The sequence below is a fragment of the Salvelinus alpinus genome, chromosome 23, assembly GCF_045679555.1.
Source record: "Salvelinus alpinus chromosome 23, SLU_Salpinus.1, whole genome shotgun sequence".
Lineage (NCBI taxonomy): Eukaryota > Metazoa > Chordata > Actinopteri > Salmoniformes > Salmonidae > Salvelinus > Salvelinus alpinus.
The window spans coordinates 45,756,617-45,780,513 of record NC_092108.1 but is presented as its reverse complement, the minus strand read 5'-3'; the positions used below and the strand labels follow the sequence as shown (position 1 = coordinate 45,780,513).

The 23,897-nt window shown below is 41.4% G+C and overlaps 2 protein-coding genes across 3 annotated transcripts in view; both read left to right on the top strand.

Moving 5' to 3' along the window:
* The window catches only part of klhl18 (kelch-like family member 18), a 64,145-nt gene extending 50,502 nt beyond the window's left edge, over positions 1-13,643 (top strand). The window contains exons 7-10 of the mRNA XM_071362566.1: positions 2,984-3,206; positions 6,111-6,215; positions 8,278-8,389; positions 11,228-13,643. Of these exons, the coding sequence (XP_071218667.1) occupies positions 2,984-3,206; positions 6,111-6,215; positions 8,278-8,389; positions 11,228-11,614 (827 nt within the window). The 3' untranslated portion in view covers positions 11,615-13,643. The remainder of the gene's footprint in view (positions 1-2,983; positions 3,207-6,110; positions 6,216-8,277; positions 8,390-11,227) is intronic.
* A 6,856-nt stretch (positions 13,644-20,499) lies between these two features.
* Positions 20,500-23,897, top strand: part of LOC139551142 (activated CDC42 kinase 1-like) — a 116,849-nt gene continuing 113,451 nt past the window's right edge. For both annotated transcript variants that reach the window (XM_071362565.1, XM_071362564.1), the window contains exon 1: positions 20,500-20,741. The gene's annotated coding sequence lies outside the window, so the exon portion shown is untranslated. The remainder of the gene's footprint in view (positions 20,742-23,897) is intronic.

Genomic DNA, 23,897 nt, shown 5'->3' with positions numbered 1-23,897 from the left:
TGGCTTCAGCTCATGTCAGGAAAGCATTGACACTGGTAGTGGAGACGTCCTGCTCCTTGCCTGACTATTCCTAAATGTTTGTATTTTACACTGCTCATTTGTCCGAATTTTTATATTTCACCCCCCGAAAAGTATTTAGTGCCTTTTTACCTATTCCCAGCTTAGCCAGCCAAGACAAGGGGCTGTAGGATGAGACTGAGATGTTTTGTATTGAAGTCAAAGTACCCAGAGGAGGATGGAAAATAGCTTACCTCCAGCTACACCATGGTGCTACCCTAGAGGGTGCTGTTGAGACTACTGTAGACCATTGCAAAACAGTGTGTTTTAACCACGTATTTGGTGACGTGAATATATTTAGTATAGTTTTATCTAAAAAGGATAACATTTTATGTTGGTTCACTTGTTATGCTCAACGCGCTCAGGTTTCCACCAGCTCAACTGCTTTTAAGCTATGATTTGACTATTATATTTTCAATGTTTGGGGGGGGGGAAAGGAATAGTTTCACCATAATTAAGAGTTCAGTTCACGTAACAGGGTTGACCTTAAAATGAGGGACAGACGTTTAGGATTAAATGTCAGGAATTGTGAAAAACTGAGTTTAAATGTATTTGACTAAGGTGTATGTGTTTGTGTGTATACAGTTGAAGTCGGAAGTTTACATACACCTTAGCTAAATATATTTAAACTCAGTTTTTCACAATTCCTGATATTTAATCCTAGTAAAAATTCCACCACTTTATTTTAAGAATGTGAAATTTCAGAATAATGGTAGAGAGAATGATTTTATTCAGCTTTTATTTCTTTCATCACATTCCCAGTGGGTCAGAAGTTTTGGGTAGCCTTCCACAAGCTTCCCACAATAAGTTGGGTGAATTTTGGCCCATTTCTCCTGACAGAGCTGGTGTAACTGAGTCAGGTTTGTAGGCCTCCTTGCTCGCACATGCTTTTTCAGTTCTGTCCACAAATTGTCTATAGGATTGAGGTCAGGGCTTTGTGATGGTCACTCCAATACCTTGACTTTGTTGTCCTTAAGCCAATTTGCCACAACTTTGGGAGTATGCTTGGGGTTATTGTCCATTTGGAAGACCCATTTGCAACCAAACTTTAACTTCCTGACTTGAGATGTTGCTTCAATATATCCACATAATTTTCCTACCTCATGATGGCATCTATTTTGTAAAGTGCACCAGTCCCTCCTGCAGCAATGCACCCCCACAACATGATGCTGCCACCCCTGTGCTTCACGGTTGGGATGGTGTTCTTCGGCTTGCAAGCATCCCCCATTTTCTTCCAAACATAACGATGTTCATTATGGCCAAACAGGTCTATTTTTGTTTCATCAGACCAGAGGACATTTCTCCAAAAAGTATGATCTTTGTCCCCATGTGCAGTTGCAAACCGTAGTCTGGCTTTTTTATGGCGGTTTTGGAGCAGTGGCTTCTTCCTTGCTGAGCGGCCTTTCAGGTTATGTCTATATAGGACACGTTTTACTGTGGATATAGATACTTTTGTACCTGTTTCCTCCAGCATCTTCACAAGGTCCTTTGCTGTTGTTCTGGGATTGAGTCGCACTTTTCGCATCAAAGTACGTTAATCTCTAGGAGACAGAATGCTTCTCCTTCCTGAGCGGTATGACGGCTGCGTGGTCCCATGGTGTTTATACTTGCGTACTATTGTTTGTACAGATAAACGTGGTACCTTCAGGCGTTTGGAAATTGCTCCCAAGGATGAACCAGACTTGTGGAGGTCTCCAATTTTTTATCCCTGATTTCTTGGCTGATTTCTTTTGATTTCCCCATGATGCCAAGCAAAGAGGCACTGAGCTTGAAATACATCCACAGGGACACCTCCAATTGACCCAAATGATGTCAATTAGCCTATCAGAAGCTTCTAAAGCCATGACATAATTTTCTGGAATTTTCCAAGCTGTTTAAAGGCACAGTCAACTTAGTGTATGTATACTTCTGACCTACTGGAATTGTGATACAGTGAATTATAAGTGAAATCATCTGTCTGTGAAGAATTGTTTGAAAAATTACTTGTGTCATACACAAAGTAGATATCATAACTGACTTGCCAAAACTATAGTTTGTTAACAAGACATTTGTGGAGTGGTTGAAGAACGAGGTTTAATGACTCCAACCTAAAGTGTATGTAAACTTCCGACTTCAACTGTAGACTTTTTTCACAACTACCACCAGTTTGGTTCCAAAAAATGTACAAGAAATACATAGACATAGTAAAAAAAAAATTGTTAAAAAAAAAAATATATATATATATTTCAAGCTGAAACCCTCATATTAAACATCAGTGGTGTTCACTAAGTTGGTTTATATTTAGGATCATGTTTCACAGCTGTCATTCTATTTTTTATTTGAAAAAAATATATTTTACATGTGTTATTAAGGCCACACAGAGGGCCAGAGATAATTACAGACATCTGTGATAATCTAAGGTATCCAAAAGGGCTACTAGATGTCTTGTTATAAATAACATAAAATCCTTAAATTACAAAAATTCTGATAGTTTACTCGTAAACGTTTGAAAGTTTCCAGTAATATACCGTCCCTTTGCAACCTAAATCAAAGCAACAAAGTAACTAGGGCTTTACATTGATGGTGAAAACTTTTGTGGTAAAGTGGGATAAGTTGTAAAAACACAACTAGGGACATTTTTGGCACTTTAGCAAGTCTTTATAAAAAATCTGATATATTGAATTTTCCATGTGGTTCATATTAAAGTGCACTTCATTTGTGGATAACAGTCTTTTAAAATGTAATATTGGTGCACAATTTCTACTTAAAATATCAACGGGACTCAAAAGGCACTCTTTGTGGAATGACCCACATATCAGCCATTGGAAGTTATTGAACCCGTGACCCCAAAACTGAGGTTCAAATCAAATCATGGACTAAGTGAATCGTTACACCCTAAACTTGTTTATTTTTGTTTAAATGTTGTGCATTGTTTTTTTTTATCCAGGTGACTCATTGACTGTAGTTGAAGTATTTGACCCAATTGCAAATTGCTGGGACCGCTGTCAGCCAATGAGTACAGCTCGAAGTCGAGTGGGTGTGGCAGTTGTCAATGGGTTACTTTACGCAATCGGTGGATATGATGGACAATCACGGCTAAGCACAGTGGAGGTCTATAACCCAGAAACGGATACTTGGACATGTGTTGCTAGCATGAACAGTCAACGCAGGTGAGAATGTCTTTCCAATGATGTACTTTAGGGTTGTTTTATATGAATTCAATCACTTTGACTGCACCCCTTTTTGATTTAAATGAAACTTTCCATAAATGTTTGTCCATGGTAGAAGTAGTCCGAAACGTTTGAACCTGAATACCAAAACATTCAGGAGATAGGTGCTCAAAGATGACTGATTTTAATCACTGAAAAATATACACGCTTGAGTTTGATATTATTTGATCGCTTACAAAAGGGATTGTCAAACTGGAAAAAGGGTATACCCAAACACGCTTCAGCCCAGCTTAAACGAAAAGGGGGGGGGGTGTCAAGTGCTTAACTGTGGAATTTGAAAATCCCCAAAAACATTCCTTACCCCAGGATACTTCAACTGGTGACTATCTGGGGGAATAAATATAAAGGAGCACTTTGTTGCTGCGTAAATCTGATCGATTTATTGACTGGAGAAACAAACAATAGGCTTGCGATTTGGCATGAATCGCCTTCATCGGAACCTTGAATAGGAAAATGGGGGAAGGCACCTATATTCCCTCACAAGGGAGTGTCCCGCTTGTCATGTCAATCAAACATGTCAATACTGTCAGTAGTAGTAGTAACTACCCAGGTTATTCAAATGAGTATGATCATCATTCAAGATTCCTACACATACATTCAACATTCAACATACATTCAACATACTTTCAATAACAAGACAGAGAAATAAACCAACAAAGAAAAATGTACTTACAAAAAAGGAGAGGGCTGTTCATTCAAACCTTTTGGCTCCACGAGATCTAAGCATTCGATCCAAAGTGCCTCTCTTAACAATTTCCTCACCATATTGCCACCTCTGGAGGAAAGAGAAACTTTCTAAATTTCCCATAATTTCCATGATTGGCCTTCATGTATGCCTGCGCGATTGCATAGGGTTGTCAAACTATTTGATAGTTTCTCGTACATTTTTTTAAACATTACAAAAAAAATTTACCTTTAACGTCCATGATAATTTTTCATGTACCTTTAACGTCCATGTTAATAATTATGTGCATGCCATTTGTTTCTTTTCCAAATTTAAAATTTGGTAACTTAAGTACAATTTTTTTTTTTTATAATTCTGTAATGTTGAAGATCTAATACTGTGTGGAGACAAGTTTTTATAAATTTCAATTTATTTAAGAAAAGTGCAAGGGTGCCAATATATTTGTCCGCAACTGTATGTGAAAATAACAAATATATTTGAGATAATTGATTTTTCAAGGGCTGAAATAAAAGATCCCATACATTTTCCATACACACAAAAGGTGTATTTCTCTTGGACGGCTGGCATTCTGACTGCAGGGATGTACACCAGAGCTGTTGCCAGAGAATTGATTGTTCATTTCTCTGCCATAAGCTGCCTCCAATGTCGCTTTAGAGAATTTGGCATTACGTCCAACCGGCCTCACAACCGCATACCACATGTAACCACGCCAGCCCAGGACCTCCACAGCTAGGCTTCTTCACCTGCAGGATTGTCTGAGACCAGCCACCCAGACAACTGATGAAACGGAGGATAATTTTTGTCTGTCATAAAGCCATTTTGTTGGGAAAAACTAATTCTGATTGGCTTTTTTCTAGATATTATAAAACAGTTTTGAAACCCTGTTTATAAGCTTTCAAATCAAATCTGAACTATTCATCTTTTTCAGTGACGCTGCCATGGATGTCTCATGGTAGGGTGAGGTATGCAAAATTGGTCACATTTGAGCACCTCTATCTCATGAATGTTTTGGCATTCAGGTCCAAAATGTTACTTTCTGACATCTTCTACCATCGGCAACCATGTATGGAAAGTTTCATTCAAAGCAAAATGGGTGTGGTCGAAAAGTGATTGAATTCCTATAGAACGGCCAATTATTAAGTAGATACAGTGTACTGATTACTTGTAGATGTACTGATTACCTGTAGATTTTGATAAGTTGTTTAGTAGGCTCCAAATTTACCCTATTTTATCTACCTAGTAGCTGATCGAGACATTCTAAAATGCTTAAAGGAGGATTGTTCACATGTTTTACTTTGCACTAAAGTGCGGTGGTCCTTGTAAATTAATAGGTTTATAATGATTTGGAGAGGAATCAGGCATGCAATTTAAAACATGATAAATAGGAGTAATTGACTGGGATTTTAGTCCCTGGATGCAATTTATTAGTATATGTTGGCATTGGCTAGTTTATCAAAACCAGATTGCAGTCACTCTTTGTCCATCGACTGCATTCAAACAAGTAAATGAATTATCCCCCAAACCAAACAATGATAACTTTCCCCAGTTGTGGAACAGCTACTATTGTGAAAAGTTCTACTAGTACCCACCCTATTTAAGTCATGTAACCTACAACTCGACTTGGTGTGCTTGAACGTCATCTCATCAACGAATCGAATAAGCCCCGGGGAAAGCATAGACATACAGTACCAGTCAAAAGTTTGCTACACATATACTCATTCCAGGGTTTTTATTTATTTTTTACTATTTTCTACATTGTAGAATAATAGTGAAGAAATCAAAACTATGAAATATCACATGGAGTTATGTAGGAACCAAAAAAGGCAAAGGGGGCTCTTTGAAGAATCTCACATATATTTTGATTTGTTTAACACTTTTTTGGTTACTACATGATTCCATATGTGTTATTTCATAGTGTTGATGTCTTCACTATTATTCTACAATATAGAAAATAGTAAAATAAAGAAAAAGCCTTGAATGAGTAGGTGTGTCCAAACGTTTGACTGTTACTGTATATTCTATGGTTTTTATACACCATTGGCGAAAACCCTAGTTAAATGGACAGGAGCTTCTTGATCCAGTTGATGGGTCTGCAAAAGCACGTTGTTTTTCTCAGTGTGTTTATCCTCGTTCCCCTTTCTCCATCTCTCCGAATGCAGTGCAATGGGAACAGTGGTGGTTGACGGACATATCTATGTGTGCGGGGGCTATGATGGCAAATCCTCACTCAACTCAGTAGAGTGCTACTCTCCAGAAGCCAACAGGTTCTGTACATTTCCTATGTGATTTACTTTCCTTTGACTCCCTGAATTCCAAGTCAAGCTAGACCAGAGGGTATTCTTACGTACCTGGTTTGAGGAGTTAGTGAGGTAACTTTGGTCAACTCTGAGTTCCACTCGGGATAACCGGTACCATGAAAGTGGCTCACCTTTTAGCCAGGTACATTTCTATGGCAACAAATGCTTCAGAACTAACCTGCTCCGGGGCAGGCTAACTCAGGCCCAACTCAGTTTATCCTGGATGATTTTTGAGCCGTGAGTTGAGGACCAATTGAATCAGATTCCCTCTCTCTCGCAAACATTGCGTCATCATGCCCTTCATTTGAGGAAGACGATCAATTGAAATATTTTATTAATTCAATGTTTTTTCTGTTAAATTTTTTAAAATTAAAATACCTATCACATTGCATATTTAGTAATGACAGAATGCATTTGAAAGTTCACACACAGTAATACTTTTGTATGACATTCTAAAATGATTTTAATAGACTGCCACTTGCGTATCACTGACCTAGTCCCTACTCCCATTGTACTTGTGGAGATCTGTGAGGATTGGATTTTTAAATTGTACCTTTACTTAACTAGGCAAGTCCGTTAAGAACAAATTCTTATTTACAATTGCGGCCTACCCCGGCCGAATCCGCACGACGCTGGGCCAATTGTGCGCCGCCCTATGGGACTCCCAATCACGGCCGGATGCGATGCAGCCTGGATTCGCACTGAGATGCGGTGTCTTAGACTACTGCGCCACTCGGGATAGGTGTCTGCCGTACAGCAACAATTCCCCCTTGAAGGAGAAGATGGAACTACTTCCACATTTAACCCAAGGCTTTGACCCTTGATTGACAATGGAGATGTAATCTACAGTGAGTGTACAAAACATTAGGAATACGTAATGTTAGTAACACCTAATATTGCGTTGCATCACCTTTTGTCCTCAGAACAGCCTCAATTCGTCAGGGCATGGACTCTACAAGGTGTTGAAAGCGCTCCACAGGGATGCTGGATCATGTTGACTCCAATGCTTCCCACAGTTAGTGTCAAGTTGGGCCATTCTTGATGCACATGGGAAACTGTTGAGCGTGAACCCCAGCAGCGTTGCGCCTGGCACCTACTACCATACCCCGTTCAAAGGCACTTCAATCTTTTGTTTTGCCCATTCACCCTTTGAATGGCACACATATACAATCCATGTCTCAATTATCTGAAGGATTAAAAATCCTTCTTTAACCTGTCTCCTCCCCTTCATCTACACAGATTGAAGTGGATTCAACTAGTGCCATTAATAAGGGAACATAGCTTTGACCTGGATTCACCTGGTCAGTCTGTCATGGAAAGAGCAGGTGGTCTTAATGTTTTGTACACTCAGTGTATATACATGCTCCTACCTCCACATGAACTGTTGTGGAAGTCGGCCTGATACTGCTGTTTACTTAATGCATTTAAACATGTTTTATTATTATTATTAAACCTTTATTTAACTAGGCAAGTCTAATTTACAATGACGGCCTACCCCGGCCAAATCCAGACGACGCTGGGCCAATTGTGCGCCGCCCTATGGGACTCCCAATTACGGCCGGATGTGATACAGCCTGGATTCGAACCAGGGACTGTAGTGACGCCTCTTGCACTGAGATGCAGTTCCTTAGACTGCTGCGCCACTCGGGAGCCCCGCCGACTACCTTTTTAATTCTGAGCTTGGTTGTGGAGGAATGTAAAAGTTATTTTTATATATATTTTTTATTGCTAATGTCATATTTTGTAACATTAATTTTGTGTATTTCTGCTGTGTTTTACATGCTTACACTTATCCAATCCTATCCAAAACCATTACTTTAGATCATATCACACATATCAAGTATGTAAAACCATTTTTTCAAATGTATCCAGGAAATAGAATTGGTCATTTCAATTTTTGTCTTTAATAATTAGTCGTAGCAAATCAAAATGTCGTCGCAGTGTGACTTTTATATGAAGTGAAAAGGTGTAGCCCATCTGTATCAACATTAATTAACGTGCATCTGCTTTTCTTTATACACTCGTGCAGGTGGACAGTAATGACAGAGATGAGTGCAAGTCGCAGTGCAGCTGGGGTGACTGTTTATGATGGAAGGATTTTTGTATCTGGGGGTCATGACGGTTTACAGATCTTCAATACGGTAAGGATGCCATTTGACACACAGCCTGCACATTGCTGACAGGACTACGGTAGATGAACGGGAGAGATATTACGAATTTCACAGTATGGTGGTTCTAAACATGAGAGGATTAGGTCTATTCGGCACTATTTGCAGGTGGGAAATGTGACATGCATGGCCTCTTTAAATCTAAAAATGGATTAGATATTTTTCTTAAGATCTACACAACCTACTTGAAAATGAAATTAGAATTTTGGATTACATAATGTAGGCCTTCGCACTCCTTAAGATCAGGAACTAACATTTTCGCACTCCTTGCTGTGGTACATCTTAAAGATCAGGAACTAACATTTTCACACTCCTTGCTGTGGTACATCTTAAGATCAGGAACTAACATTTTCACACTCCTTGCTGTGGTACATCTTAAGATCAGGAACTAACATTTTCACACTCCTTGCTGTGGTACATCTTAAGATCAGGAACTAACATTTTCACACTCCTTGCTGTGGTACATCTTAAGATCAGGAACTAACATTTTCACACTCCTTGCTGTGGTACATCTTAAGATCAGGAACTAACATTTTCACAAAATATGTCTAGTCTCAGCCCTGACTTTTAAAACTGGTTGAAAATCAAAGACAATAGTTACATATTGCAGTCCATCAATGATTCCCGACCAATTTGACTGAGCTTGAGCAATTTTGCTGAGAATGATGGATAGATGTTGCCTCAAAAGTTGTGCAATATTGGTGGAAACTAATAACAATTATTCACAGCTGTATTTGCTGCCAAAGGTGCTTCCACTAAGTATCAACTATAGGGTGTGAAGATGCTACGCCATCAATATAATAATACACAATTATACCTTTTTTTGTGGAACTTTTAAAGTGTGCAGTAGGTTGCTTTGATCAGTGGGGGAAAATCCCAATTTATGCATATCTAGATTTTAAATGAAGGGAGCAAAATGTGAAAACTGTGCAAAAGATGTGAAGACTTTCAGTAGGCACTGTATATACGCCTCTCCCCATCACAGACTGGGATTCAATCCCCACCCCCCGCTCCAAACCCTTCACTCCCCGCTCCGAACCCTTCACTCCCCGCTCCGAACCCTTCACTCCCCGCTCCGAACCCTTCACTCCCCGCTCCGAACCCTTCACTCCCCGCTCCGAACCCTTCACTCCCCGCTCCGAACCCTTCTCCTCCCCGCTCCGAACCCTTCTCCTCCCCGCTCCGAAACCTTCTCCTCCCTGCTCCGAACCCTTCTCCTCCCCGCTCCGAACCCTTTACTCCCCCCCCACTCCCCGCTCCAAACCCTTCTCCTCCCCGCTCCAAACCCTTCTCCTCCCCACTCCGAACCCTTCTCCTCCCCGCTCCGAACCCTTCACTCCCCGCTCCGAACCCTTCACTCCCCGCTCCGAACCCTTCACTCCCCGCTCCGAACCCTTCACTCCCCGCTCCGAACCCTTCAATCCCCGCTCCGAAACCTTCAATCCCCACCCCCCGCTCCGAACCCTTCTCCTCCCCGCTCCGAACCCTTCTCCTCCCCGCTCCGAACCCTTCTCCTCCCCGCTCCGAAACCTTCTCCTCCCCGCTCCGAAACCTTCTCCTCCCCGCTCCGAAACCTTCTCCTCCCCGCTCCGAACCCTTTACCCCCCCCCACTCCCCGCTCCAAACCCTTCTCCTCCCCGCTCCAAACCCTTCTCCTCCCCGCTCCTAACCCTTTACTCCCCCGCTCCCCGCTCCAAACCCTAGTCCTCCCCGCTCCAAACCCTTCTCCTCCCCGCTACTAACCCTTTACTCCCCCCCGCTTCTAACCCTTTACTCCCCCCGCTCACTACTCCAAACCCTTCACTCCCTGCTCCAAACCCTTCACTCCCCACTTCCCGCTCCAAGCCCTTCACTTCCCGCTCCAAGCCCTTACTCTCCCCGCTCCAAGCCCTTACTCTCCCCGCTCCAAGCCCTTACTCTCCCCGCTCCAAGCCCTTACTCTCCCCGCTCCAAGCCCTTACTCTCCCTGCTCCAAGCCCTTACTCTCCCCGCTCCAAACCCTTCTCCTCCCCTCTCTAAACCCTTCTCCTCCCCTCTCCAAAACCTTCTCCTCCCCTCTCCAAAACCTTCTCCTCCCCGCTCCGAACCCTTTACTCCCCCCCGCTCCCCGCTCCGAACCCTTTCTCTTCCCCGCTCCAAACCCTTCTCCTCCCCGCTCCTAACCCTTTACTCCCCGCTCCCCACTCCAAACCCTTCTCCTCCTCGCTCCAAACCCTTCTCCTCCCCTCTCCAAACCCTTCTCCCCGCTCCAAACCCTTTACTCGCCCCCGCTCCAAACCCTTCTCCTCCCCGCTCCAAACCCGTCTCCTCTCCGCTCCAAACCCTTCTACTCCCCGCTCCAAACCCTTCTACTCCCCCCCCCGATCCCGCTCCGAACCCTTTCTCCTCCCCGCTCCGAACCCTTCCCCCCCCCCCCCGCTCCAAACCCTTTTCACTCCCCACTCCGACTTCTTCACTCTCCGCTCCAAACTTTTAAGTGTATCTGGTACTATACCCATGTATCATCTCTGATGACATTAAGTGGCTGCACAGGCAATTTAGCATTTTCAAAATTGACACTTTAGTGCTGTTTAGACAAGCAACAAGTTTTGCCCTTCCACTTCCATTCTAATCAGTGTAATCTACTGTAGGCTGATCTGGTAAAAATAATCAATGACCAATAGATAGCTTACATTTCAAAAACGGTTTGGATCAATCAATATCATCACGGGTGAATGGTAAAAAGTTCTTAATCTCTTAAATCGTGAACATACCCTTTAAAATGCATTAGACACTGAAAGAGAATGACTAATGACACCTCCCATCCTGTAGGTGGAGTACTACAACCAGCACACAGCCCTTTGGCACCCCGTTGCTGGCATGATGAACAAGCGCTGTCGCCACGGCGCTGCAGCCCTTGGCAGCCAGCTCTATGTGGCAGGGGGTTATGATGGCTCCGGGTTCCTCAGCGGGGCCGAGGTGTACAGCTCGGTGGCAGACCAATGGAGCCACCTGGTGGCCATGAACACACGGCGCAGCAGAGTCTCACTGGTGGCAAACTGTGGCAGGCTTTACTCCGTGGGTGGCTATGACGGACAATCCAACCTGAGCTCAGTAGAGATGTACGATGCTGAGACCAACCGCTGGACATTCATGGCACCCATGGTGTGCCACGAGGGTGGGGTGGGTGTTGGTTGTATACCCCTTCAGCCTGCTTAACCCCTACCATCCCCAAAAGCCCAAAGACTTTTTGATTTTTTTTAATGAATTTTTAAATCAATTAACAAGAAAAATTTATAACTGTATGTTTCTGTATACCAGGTACCACAGTTCAAACCATTTGATTTATTTAAGTCTGGTTTAGCCATTGTACCATTTGAAAGGTTTATAATGAGAATGTTCATAGGGCATTAGTACATGAGTAAACATATGTTGGGATTCAGTTGCGTAGTTTGTAGGGATACAGAGGCTGGGGTTTTGGGATGGCCGGAGGTAACTGCCCTGACCATTAGGCTCTAAGCTCCTATAAATGAACTTGTAATGAACAAGTAGATTTAGAGAGCGATGAATGGATCGCAGGATAAGTGTGGACTTGTATCGTATGATATGTGCATCAGACTTTACAACCTTGAAGTGATACTACATACCAGAATCTGTCCAGAATGTTACTATCACTATCAATGTCTGCACCATTGTACTGAGGATTGAGTTGCACTATCTGATCTGGAAGCCTTGTCATGGTTTCATAATATGGTACAGGTTTCACAATGTTGGTGAATTTCTTTGTGTTTTGGGAAAAAAGGTATTATTTGGATTGGGATCATTTGTAACTGACCACCATAACTGCTTGCCCTTTGGGTGTGGGAACTGTTTTCCCAACAAGGATCCCAGCCAAAGGGAACTGAAGAACTGTCTTCCGGTTGATTGCATTACGATGCCACAACACCAAGTTGTATAGCAACTTGATAACCCTTCACAATGAACAACACATGAGGTGCGTTCAACAGAGGAAATTGTTTGCTAACGTTATCTTAACATATTCCGTTTGTTTTCTGTTAGCTGCGAAAGTTGGCTAACAGTGTGAGAAGGTGGTAGTGTGCTGCGAACGTAAACTATCTGTTTCGGGTCTAAGCCGCCACCACGTAGGCTTTCTATTGCATGTAGTAGGAATAGGAACGTCATTTTCAGTTTGATTCTCATTGCTAAACTGTCATGGTAATCCTTACAAACATTTAGCTTTTTATTAATGTTTCACCAGAACGTTCATTCAAAATCGTTCAACTTGAGATTGTTACTAAGTAACATGTTCGTCACAAACAGAACCCTTGTTGAACGCACCTCTGCTCAAAGTGCAATTCCATCTTTTATTATACATTTACATTTAAGTCATTTAGCAGACGCTCTTATCCAGAGCGACTTACAATAGTATGGGAGAACTTAAGTGGCTAAAATATGATGAAGGGTGATTTGAAGAGTGGCGACAATGCATAGCGACGATGTTACTGCAAATGTTATGCTTTATTACCCAAAATATTGAATATGTCAAAAGCAGACTGTGTGCAGCACATTTAGGGAGCGTTCCAGTAACATTCGGAGGTCTTATAGCATCTGCCACTGGTAACGTTGTGTGGGAGCTTGCCATTCCCTTGGAACAACAGTGGCAAACTATTTTAAGAATGAGGTATTGTGTAATGTAATTGAAAATGGATTGTACAGTGAGATGTAGTATTGCTTGTTTGTCAGACTTTACCTGCTGCATTTGTCACGATTTAAATAACTTTAATTTGGGATTAATTACTGTGAACTATTGAAATGTTGATGTTTTGCTTATTTCTGCTGATGTTCTGGTAATATATTACACACACACATTTTATATATATATATATATTTTTTTTTTTTTTTTGCATAATTATGTTTGCAGTATTCTTACTGCTCTTCACTTTTGGTACTGTCTGGTCCCAGGCTACAAAATTGTATTTATTAGTGCATTTCTTGTTGTTGTTGCTTGATTCTTAACTGTACAATTAGTACTACTATCACAAATATGTAAGCTTGAAGGGATAGTGATTTTTTTTAATGACTTCCCTAGGGTGTTGTTCTTTTCTCCAAACCGTTTACGAATTTGTTAGAAGTTCATTTAGCAACGTCGAGAATAATCTGACTTGCATTTCGGGAGAATGTAGGATTCCATCCGTTAGTAGTGCATTCAAAACCATCACAATTGGTGCAAATTGAGTTGCAGACATTTTTTTTAAATATCAACAGGGACATCCCATTGAGACCATGGCCTCTTTTTATAAGGGAGCCCTGCACACAATCATATAAATTCACAATATTTACAATTCCAACGCAATAAAAACATACACTATTTACAAGTCATTTAAGAAAAGTAACTTACAAAACACGATCATGACAAACGAACACATTCCCTCAGTAAAAAAAGGTAAATCAACCAGTCGTCTTAACTGCTCTAGTGGCACCAAGACATCCAACCTGAGAGAGTTCTGGGGATCATTCCACAAGTAAGGCGCAAATAAACGTAACGCAGATCTACCGAACTCAGTGGACACCGATGGGCTCTCCAGAGTTAGCCATCTCTGAGAACGGGTCTGGTCGCTCGTACATCTTTAGGTTACGATGAAGTGAGGTACGGCGGATGTTTGTGTAAGAGCGCTTTATAAACACAAATAGTGCAATGCGTCGATCGATGAGACTTCAAAGAGGGCCAGCTTACTTTCTGATACAGAAAGCAGTGATATGTACTAAACCTGTCACCTGTAAATAAAGCGCAGTGCGCTATGAGTAACTGCGTCCAATGGTTTCAATACAGTGGGAGCCGCATTCATATAGGCGATATCACCATAATCTATAACCGGTATGAATGTCAACTGAATGTTTTGTTTTCTGCGACTTAATGAAAGGCATGCCCTATTCCTATAAAGGAAGCAGTCCATTTTGAAATTCTTAACTACCTCATCGATATGCTTTTTGAAAGATAGCTTTGTATCAATCCAGATACCCAGACTTGATCAATGTGGGCACCATCCAATGCATAAATAATCAGTTACATTTTTAAGCTTTTTGGAAAATCACATATGCTTACTTTTACCTGGATGAAGTACCAATTTCAGTTCAACAAAGGAAAGTAAAAAAGGCAGATTGTAGTTCTGAGAGAGTCTTGTCAACAGAAGGGGCAAAAGAATACACAACGGTATCGTCCGCATACAAGTGGAGGTTATCATTTCTTACAGACGAACCAATATTGTTTATATAGAAAAAAATCGACCCTTGGGGGACACCTTTGGTAATATTAAGGGAACTTGACAACGCCATCAGAAGAAACATGTCCTCTCTGTCAGATAGTTTTCAAACCAATTCCATGCCCGACCAGGCCAATTTCAGACAGTCTACAAATTAGTAATGAATGGTCAACAGTGTTGAAAGCCTTCACAATCAAATTGTATTTGTCACATGTGCTGAATACAACATTTCACTTACAGTGAAATGCTTACTTACAAGTCCTAGCCAACAATGCAGTTAAGAAAAATAATGATTAGAAGAGAAATAAAAGTAGCAAATAATTAAAGAGCAGCAGTAACATAACAATAGCGAGGCTATATAGAGGCGGTGGCACCGGTTAGTCGAGTAATTGAGGTAATGTGTACACGTAGGTAGAGTTATTAATTGACTATGCATAGATAATAACAGGGTAGCAGCAGTGTAAAAAATGTAAATTAAAAAAAGGGGGGGGGGGGGCAATGCAAACAGTCTGGGTAGCCATTTGATTAGATGTTCAGGAGTCTTATGGCTTGGGGGTAGAAGCTATTTAGAAGCCTCTTGGACCTAGACACGGCGCTCCGGTACGTCTTGACATGCGGTAGCTGAGAGAACAGTTCAGGGCCTTCCTCGGACACCGCCTGGTATAGAGGTCCTGGATCAAATCCAATTTATTTATATAGCCCTTCTTACATCAGCTGATATCTCAAAGTGCTGTACATTAACCCAGCCTAAAACCCCAAACAGCAAGCAATGCAGGTGTAGAAGCACGGTGGCTAGGAAAAACTCCCTAGAAAGGCCAAAACCTAGGAAGAAACCTAGAGAGGAACCAGGCTTTGAGGGGTGGCCAGTCCTCTTCTGGCTGTGACGGATGGAGATTATAACAGAACATGGCCAAGATGTTCAAATGTTCATAAATGACCAGCATGGTCAAATAATAATAATCACAGTAGTTGTCGAGGGTGCAACAAGTCAGAACCTCAGGAGTAAATGTCAGTTGGCTTTTCATAGCCGATCATTAAGAGTATCTCTACCGCTCCTGCTGTCTCTAGAGAGTTGAAAACAGCAGGTCTGGGACAGGTAGCACGTCCGGTGAACAGGTCAGGGTTCCATAGCCGCAGGCAGAACAGTTGAAACTGGAGCAGCAGCACGGCCAGGTGGACTGGGGACAGCAAGGAGTCAGGTAGTCCTGAGGCATGGTCCTAGGGCTCAGGTCCTCCGAGAGAGAGAGAGAGAAAGAAAGAAAGAATTAGAGAGAGCATACTTAAATTCACACAGGACACCGGATAAGACAGGAGAAGTACTCCAGATATAACAGACTGACCCTAGCCCCCCGACACATAAACTACTGCAGCATAAATACTGGAGGCTGAGACAGGAGGGGTCAGGAGACACTGTGGCCCCATCCGATAATACCCCCGGACAGGGCCAAACAGGCAGGATATAACCCCACCCACTTTGCCAAAGCACAGCCCCCACACCACTAGAGGGATATCTTCAACCACCAACTTACCATCCTGAGACAAGGCCGAGTATAGCCCACAAAGATCTCCGCCACGGCACAATCCAAAGAACAAATTCTTATTTTCAATGACGGCCTAGGAACAGTGGGTTAACTGCCTTGTTCAGGGGCAGAACGACAAAGCAGCATCTGCTATGGCAGTGTACCTGTCAGACCGACCAACTCATACTAGAGACCAGCCCATACCGCAATCCATTCACTCAATTATTTTACAAACGACTGCAGGTCCTGCGAGGTAGCCGTCATTATTTGACCCATTTTTCTCCCCAATTTCGTAATATCCAATTGTCTCATCGCTACAACTCCCCAACGGTCTCGGGAGAGGCGGAAGTCGAGACGTGTCCTCAGAAACATGACTCGTCAAGAAGCGCTGCTTTTTAATACACTTCTCGCTTAACTCGGAAGTCAGCGATACCAATGTGTCGGAGGAAACACTGTTTGACTGATGACCGATGTAAGCTTGCAGGCGCCCGGCCTGCCACAAGGAGCACGATGAGACAAGGAATTGCCAACCGGCCATCCCTCCCCCAAACCCGGGCGGCGCTGGGCCAATGTGCACCGCCCTTATGGGATTCCCGGCCACGGATCAAACCCCAGGCTGTAGTGGCGTCTCAGCACTGCAATGCAGAGCCTTACACTGCAGCACCAGTCAGGAGGCCACCAGTCGTTAATTTATTCAGAATCGACACCTCAAACTGACGTTCAAAAGACGTTTGTTGTGTAATTGTCTTTAGGTGAACACTCAAGGCGGTCTCTAGTACAGGTCTCTTGGTGTACAGTATGTACACTTTCTAATCCTGAAACATTATCGGGAGCAGTGTCTTCCATAATGTGGTATATAATGTTGTTTGCATCTACAAACCTCTTGCGGCGCTTGACGTTCCCTATCATGGCATCGCAACCCCTATAACCGTGACACTGTAGTGAGCTAGCATCTGATTTCTACCAAGTGCTGTTCTCTTGTTGATTAGTTTCATAAGGAACTGATTTAGTAGTGCAAATGTTAAAGTCGAGACTGTGTGTAATCGATGTGGTCAAAGCAGTTTGTTTCCACAAAAGATTTAAGACCTAAATGTGGATCTTATTTCCTGTATGATTCTGTTCGTATGAAATTATCAGTTACACTTAACGTAGACTGCAGGTATAATGTTTTATTAGTTTAAAAGCATGTATGTGCCATTCATTGTCTTATTTTAAGGCTAATAATGTTATATTTCTATGTAAGTAACGTTTAACTGACTCAGCGGCTGTTTATTTAGTCCGGATCATTACGAGATAAGTATCACGCCCTGACCTATTTTTAGTTTGGTCAGGGTGTGATGTGGGTGGGTATTCTATGTTGTAGTTCTAGGTTTTCTGTTTCTAAGTGTTTGGCCTGGTATGGTTCTCAATCAGAGGCAGCTGTCTATCGTTGTCTCTGATTGAGAGCCATACTTAAGGTAGCCTGTTTTCCCACTTGTGTTTGTGGGTGGTTAGTGTTTGTTGCACCTGTCAGAACTGTTCGTTGGTCGTTTTGTTGTTTTTGTTCGTGTATTATGGATACGTATCACGCTGCACTTTGGTCCTCCTCTCCTTCTCCCGACGACTTTCGTTACAATAAGACATTATAGAGGGTCATAAATGCTTATGACAAGTCTTACAATGCATTATAATTGCATTATACCTGCAGGTTGAGTAAAGGGTAAGCAAGTTACCTTTTTTTTTCGGTTGCTGTACGCTCTGTTTTCTTTAGGGGCTTAGGTAATCTATCTGCTCCTTGTTATTTTGCGAATGGTAATGTAAAGAAATCCAGTTTTCTGTGGTGTATATTGTTTTTACTTTATCGACACTTCTTTGCAATCATTATAGTTATTGATTTTCAGATGTTTGAGTATAATTTGGATGTGTATGAGAACCTGTCATTTGTTAGTGTAAGCCCAAGGGAGACGTTGTTTTTGAGAAGTTTACCCTATCCAATTATGCTCACACAAAAAGCCAGACATTATGAATTTAGAACGGAGTATTACTGATGGGAAATAACATGAGTGTTCTAGAGAACAACCTCCTAACTTGCACAGCAGTCACTAAAAGTATTGTTCTTAAACGTGTTGTTTATTTGTTTATGGGAGACTCGTTGACTGAGTATTTGACCGTCCGACACACATCTGCTCTACAGGTAGACTGAGTTGTCATTTCACAAGTCACAATTTTTTTAATTTTTTTTTAGTACTGGATAACATGGCTTTCAAATCCCTTTGGGGGCATTTAAATTATATTTTTTTACAGATTGAAAAACTATGGGTAGCATATTTTGAAAAGACTACTTATCGGATGTTTGACAAAATGTTTTTGGGGGGTTTAGGACAGCAGGCGAAATTGCTTGTCTCCTGTGTTTGCTGCAATAAATCATGGTGTTTTTGTCTTTTGTCAAATGTCAAGAATGTAACACATGTAACACATGTCTGAAAGGCAATATGTGTAGACTATTGCAGGAGTAGAAAAATACATTTCAGCGTAGGGTAGACATTTTCAGTTCAATGTTGCTTTTCACCTTGGTGTGTCATGGAGGATTTTTGCCCATGTACACTGAACAAAAATATAAATGCAACAATTTCAAAGATTTTACTGAGTTATAGTTCAACTGATATTCACGTCAATGCTATATTCCTGTCTACTCGATGCAGAGAGAAAGCAGCAGGTACACCCGGTGCTCTACAGAAAGACCTAAAGAGAATTACTAATCCAGCCCATGTGGGACAAAACTCGAACCACCCTACAACAAAGGATATTGTAAATCTGTGCACACAAACCCTGTCTCCACCAAAGTCCACAGTTTGTAGAACCCGTTATATTCCCTTGCCTGATGAGATGGAGCAACTGGAGACCATTCTGGGATTGTTGGTTGTAGAGATACGCTTCCTCCTTGACTGTAAATTGTAGTGCTTGCACTACATGGTAGGTATACGTTTGATAATACATTGCTTATTATATGAATACATAAATGTGAGATTGAGTAATGAAGGCATGAACACATTGAGTGATGAACGCACACACGGGTGTTAGCCTGGCCGTGTAGTTTCATTATATCACCACTTGATGACGACAGAGGACAATGATAACAACCTACCAGGGACTCTTTCTACATGCACAAATCCAGTGACAAACTCAATGATTTACATATACACAAGTTGACTCATAGGATACTGTGTCAAGCACCGCGCCTCCATTTTGGCATTCCCCAACATTGTAAAAAATATTTTGGAAGTTATAGAAATACATTTACTAATGTGTTTTTGCCAAGTGTGTTCTATTACAGACACCTTAATGCATACTATTATATTATGTGAGCTAAACATACTTTTTTATTTAACCTTTATTTAACTAGGCAAGTCAGTTAAGAACAAATTCTTATTTACAATGACGGCCTACCCCGGCCAAACCCTAACCCAGACGACACTGGGCCAATTGTCCCCTATGGGACTCCCAATCACAGCTGGTTGTGATACAGCCTGGAATTGAACCAGGGTCTGTAGTGATGCCTCTAGCACTGAGCTGCAGTGCCTTAAACCGCTACGCCACTCGGGAGCCCACCATGAAAATTATATAGAACATTTTCCTTAAAGTATAATTTTACTGTCCCCACTACAACAACAAAAAGACATAAATAAATTACATTTATTTTAAATGCAGAAATACATTAATTCCTATGGCATTCCTATGGAGGACTGCTTTTCTGAGAAGTGCCAATATGGCCGACCGGTGGCTTCAACCCTCTCCATGGCCAAAACATAGCATTTCTATCAAGGGTTTATATACATCATTGCATACATTACAGTCAATGGAGATACAGTATTTCTTCCAAATATGCTCTTCCTACACTTTTTATTTACAGTATTACAATTATGTGAAACCACTTACAGTTTAATATTAAGTATATATTAATATAAACAACACTGGCTGCACATGACAGCAAAGTCAGTCAGCAAAGAAACATTTAATAATTGCATTCAGCATTATTTTGTGTGTCTACGTGAAATTGCAGTCAAATGTATTTTAAATAGTGTAGGTGTACGTATGGGCACTACTATTAACGTTCAGAAAGTACTGTATTTTACGAGTAGTCATACATTGTGTCAAAACAGGGACAAGTAGCTTTAAGAGTGGGTTGACAGCGTTGAGCGTGTACAGAGAAAGCGACGAATTGGGCGAGTTCTTTTTACATGTCCCGGTGCAAAGGGTTGCGGGGTATAAACATTTTACATCATTCCATTGGTCCTTAAATTAAATCTGACTCGACCGGGGCACCAGGCCTTGCTAAATGAACTGGCCCATTGAGTGTTGACGCCAGCAATGCAATACCCAATTTGTCTCGAGCAGATGCAAGCAAGCATAAAATACAGCCAATTGAGAATAGAATAGTTGAAATAAGTTATCCATGTTTAAGTTTTCAGAAAGAACTGAAGAGTTTAGAAAATGTCAAGTCATGCCTTAAGGTAATTTACTTGTTTGTTAGAGAAACAGGCATCGCGAGGGAGCAACGCTGTGAGAGAAAGGAGCAGAGATCGGCAGGTAGGTAGGCTGTGACAGTGGGCTCATAACGAAAATGCCTTTGAGAAAAATACTCGCTAAATTTTTTCCCCCTCCATTTAACTAATTGTAGCTACACTTTGTCAGTCTAACAATTGACACCCTGTCCACTTCATAATTGTGAACGTATAGCTAAGACGGAAAGAGAACATGTAGCTCGGAGTGAGACGGAGAGCAGTATAGTCCAAGGAACTTTGCTATGTTTTTCATAAAGGCAAATTGGCTCTGGAAGCCAAAACAGCCAAATACTCAATCTAAACGTGAATCGATTCTCAATTGTGGTACGGATCTAGAAACATTAATACCTATACTTCCATAAAACATCCAAAATTATTTCACAATGCAAAATAGTGGCAGTCAACAGTTTTAAGTAACACCACGTTTGTGGCGTCGGTCTTCTGTTTACACACAGGTGTTCGGGGAGACAGACAGCTAATAGCACAGGTAGTCCACACTGTATCTTCCCTTTTCCGTAAACAAGCGCTGTGACATGGAAATATAGCCAACCCTATAAAGGTGTACTATCAATTAAACTTTTTGTTTTCTGAAAAGTATTTATTGTTGATATGAAAGATAAGGTCCTTGTCAAGCTTCCAAAACTGCCTTAGCTGTTTAGACCGAAATGTGGGGCTCTTAACAAAACTCATCTGTACAGAAGTCGCCATTGTCCAATGACTTCTGTGTAAGTAATAAATGGAACTGAGAGTCATGATCTAGGGCTAGTTCGCTAGCTAGTCCAACAACACCACAATTCATGGAGCAGAATACCCAGAAACCTGGTAGTTTGTTCACTGTTCTCGGGTGCAGGATGTCAATGTTAGCCTTTTTCTATAATAATAATATTTGCTGCCTGGTTAAAGAACAGATACCCAGGCTACTACACGTGACAACTTTGTGAACTTCGGTATGCTATATTGATAGAGTATAGGTGTGGTATGGCAATGGGCCATTTGTCAACTGCAAGTCAAGTTCACTAACCATGTCCAGTCTCTCCAATTTGGAGCTCTGGCAATGCCTGTCTATCATGTGCAGATAAGTTAAAGCCTTTTAATGGTGTATATTTATATTACATTTTGCAAGTAAGTGTTTGCTCACTGGGAAATTAATATCCAATTAGTCAATGACAACTGTGTGGAGTTCAGTGTTTGTGACAGAAACTGTGAGCTTATTATAGACACAATTTCCTATGAAGATGAAGCTCTTAACTACTCGTGTAGCAATTATTTATTTATTTTACCAGGTAAGTTGACTGAGAACACATTCTCATTTACAGCAAGAACCTGGGGAATAGTTACAAGGGAGAGGGGATGAATGAGACAATTGTAAACTGGGGATGATTAGGTGGCCATGATGGTATGAAGGACAGATTGAGATTTTATCCACTCTTATGATAAGTGCCATGGGATCTTTAGTGACCACAGAGAGTCAGGACACCTGTTTAATGTCCCACCTGAAAGACAGCACCCTACACAGGGAAATGTCCCCAATCACTGCCCTGGGGCATTGGGTATTTTTTTTAGACCAGAGGAAAGGGTGCCTCCTACTGCGTCCAGCATCTGGTCTCCCATCCAGGGACTGACCAAGACCAACCCTGCTTAGCTTCAGAAGCAAGACAGGAGGATGCAGGGTGGTATTCTGCTGGCTTATGAGTGACAGCGCAAAAGATGTTACAGTTGAAGTCGGAAGTTTACATACACCTTAGCCAAATACATTAACTCCGTTTTTCACAATTCCTGACATTTAATCCAAGTAAAAATTCCCTGCCTTAGGTCAGTGAGGATCACCACTTTATTTTAAGAAATAGAAATGTCTTATTTATTTAAGGTTTTATTTCTTTCATCACATTCCCAGTGGGTCAGAAGTTTACATACACTCAATTGGTATTTGGTAGCATTGCCTTTAAAATGTTTAACTTCGGTCAAATGTTTCAGGTAGCCTTCCACAAGCTCCCCACAATCCTTTGGGTGAATTTTGGCCCATTCCTCCTGACAGAGCTGGTGTATCTGAGTCAGGTTGTAAGGCCTCCTTGCTCGCACACGCTTTTTCAGTTCTGCCCACAAATTTTCTATAGAATTGAGGTCAGGGCTTTGTGATGGCCACTCCAATACCTTGACTTTGTTGTCCTTAACCTCTCTTGGGTACGTGAGACGTTAGCGTCCCACCTCTTCAACAGCCAGTGAAACTGCTGGGCGCCAAATTCAAATACAGAAATACTCATTATAAAAATTCAGAAAACAAAACATATTTTACATAGGTTTAAAGATGAACTTCTTGTGAATCCAACCACGGTGTCAGATTAAAAAAATGCTTTACGGCGAAAGCATACCTTACGATTATTTGAGAACATAGCCCACTAGACAAATCATTAAACAGTAACCAGCCATGTAGAACAGTTACACAATTTAGAAATAGAGATAAAATTAATCCCTTACCTTTGATGATCTTCATATGGTTGCACTCAGCAGACATTCATTTACTCAAATGTTCCTTTTATTCGATAAAGTCTCTTTATACCCAAAAACCTCTGTTTTGTTTGCGTGTTTTCTTCAGTAATCCACAGGCTCAAACGCAGTCAAAACAGGAAGACCAAAAAAAATCTAAATTGTATCCGTAAAGTTCATAGAAACATGTCAAACGATGTTTATATTCAAACCTCAGTTTTTTTTGTTGCCTAAATAATCGATAATATTTCAACCGGACAATAACGTCAATATAAAATGTAAACAAGAAAGGCACTCTCTCGGTTGTGCGCATGAAAAAGCTCCGTGACACTTTAGGGTCCACTCATTCAGACTGCCCTTACTTCCTCATTTTTCAGAATACAAGACTGAACCAATTTCTAAAGACTGTTGACATCTAGTGGAAGGCATAGAAACTGCAATTTGAGTCCTAAGTCAATGGATATTGTAATGGCATTGAATAGAAAACTACAAACCCCCCCCCCCCAAAAAAAAAATCCATTCAGGAAGTATTTTCAGGTTTACGCCTGCCAAATCAGTTCTGTTATACTCATAGACACTATTTTAACAGTTTTGGAAACTTTAGAGTGTTTTCTATCCAAATCTACAAGTTATATGCATATCATATCTTCTGGGCCCGAGAAACAGGCAGTTTAATTTGGGCATGCATTTCATCCAA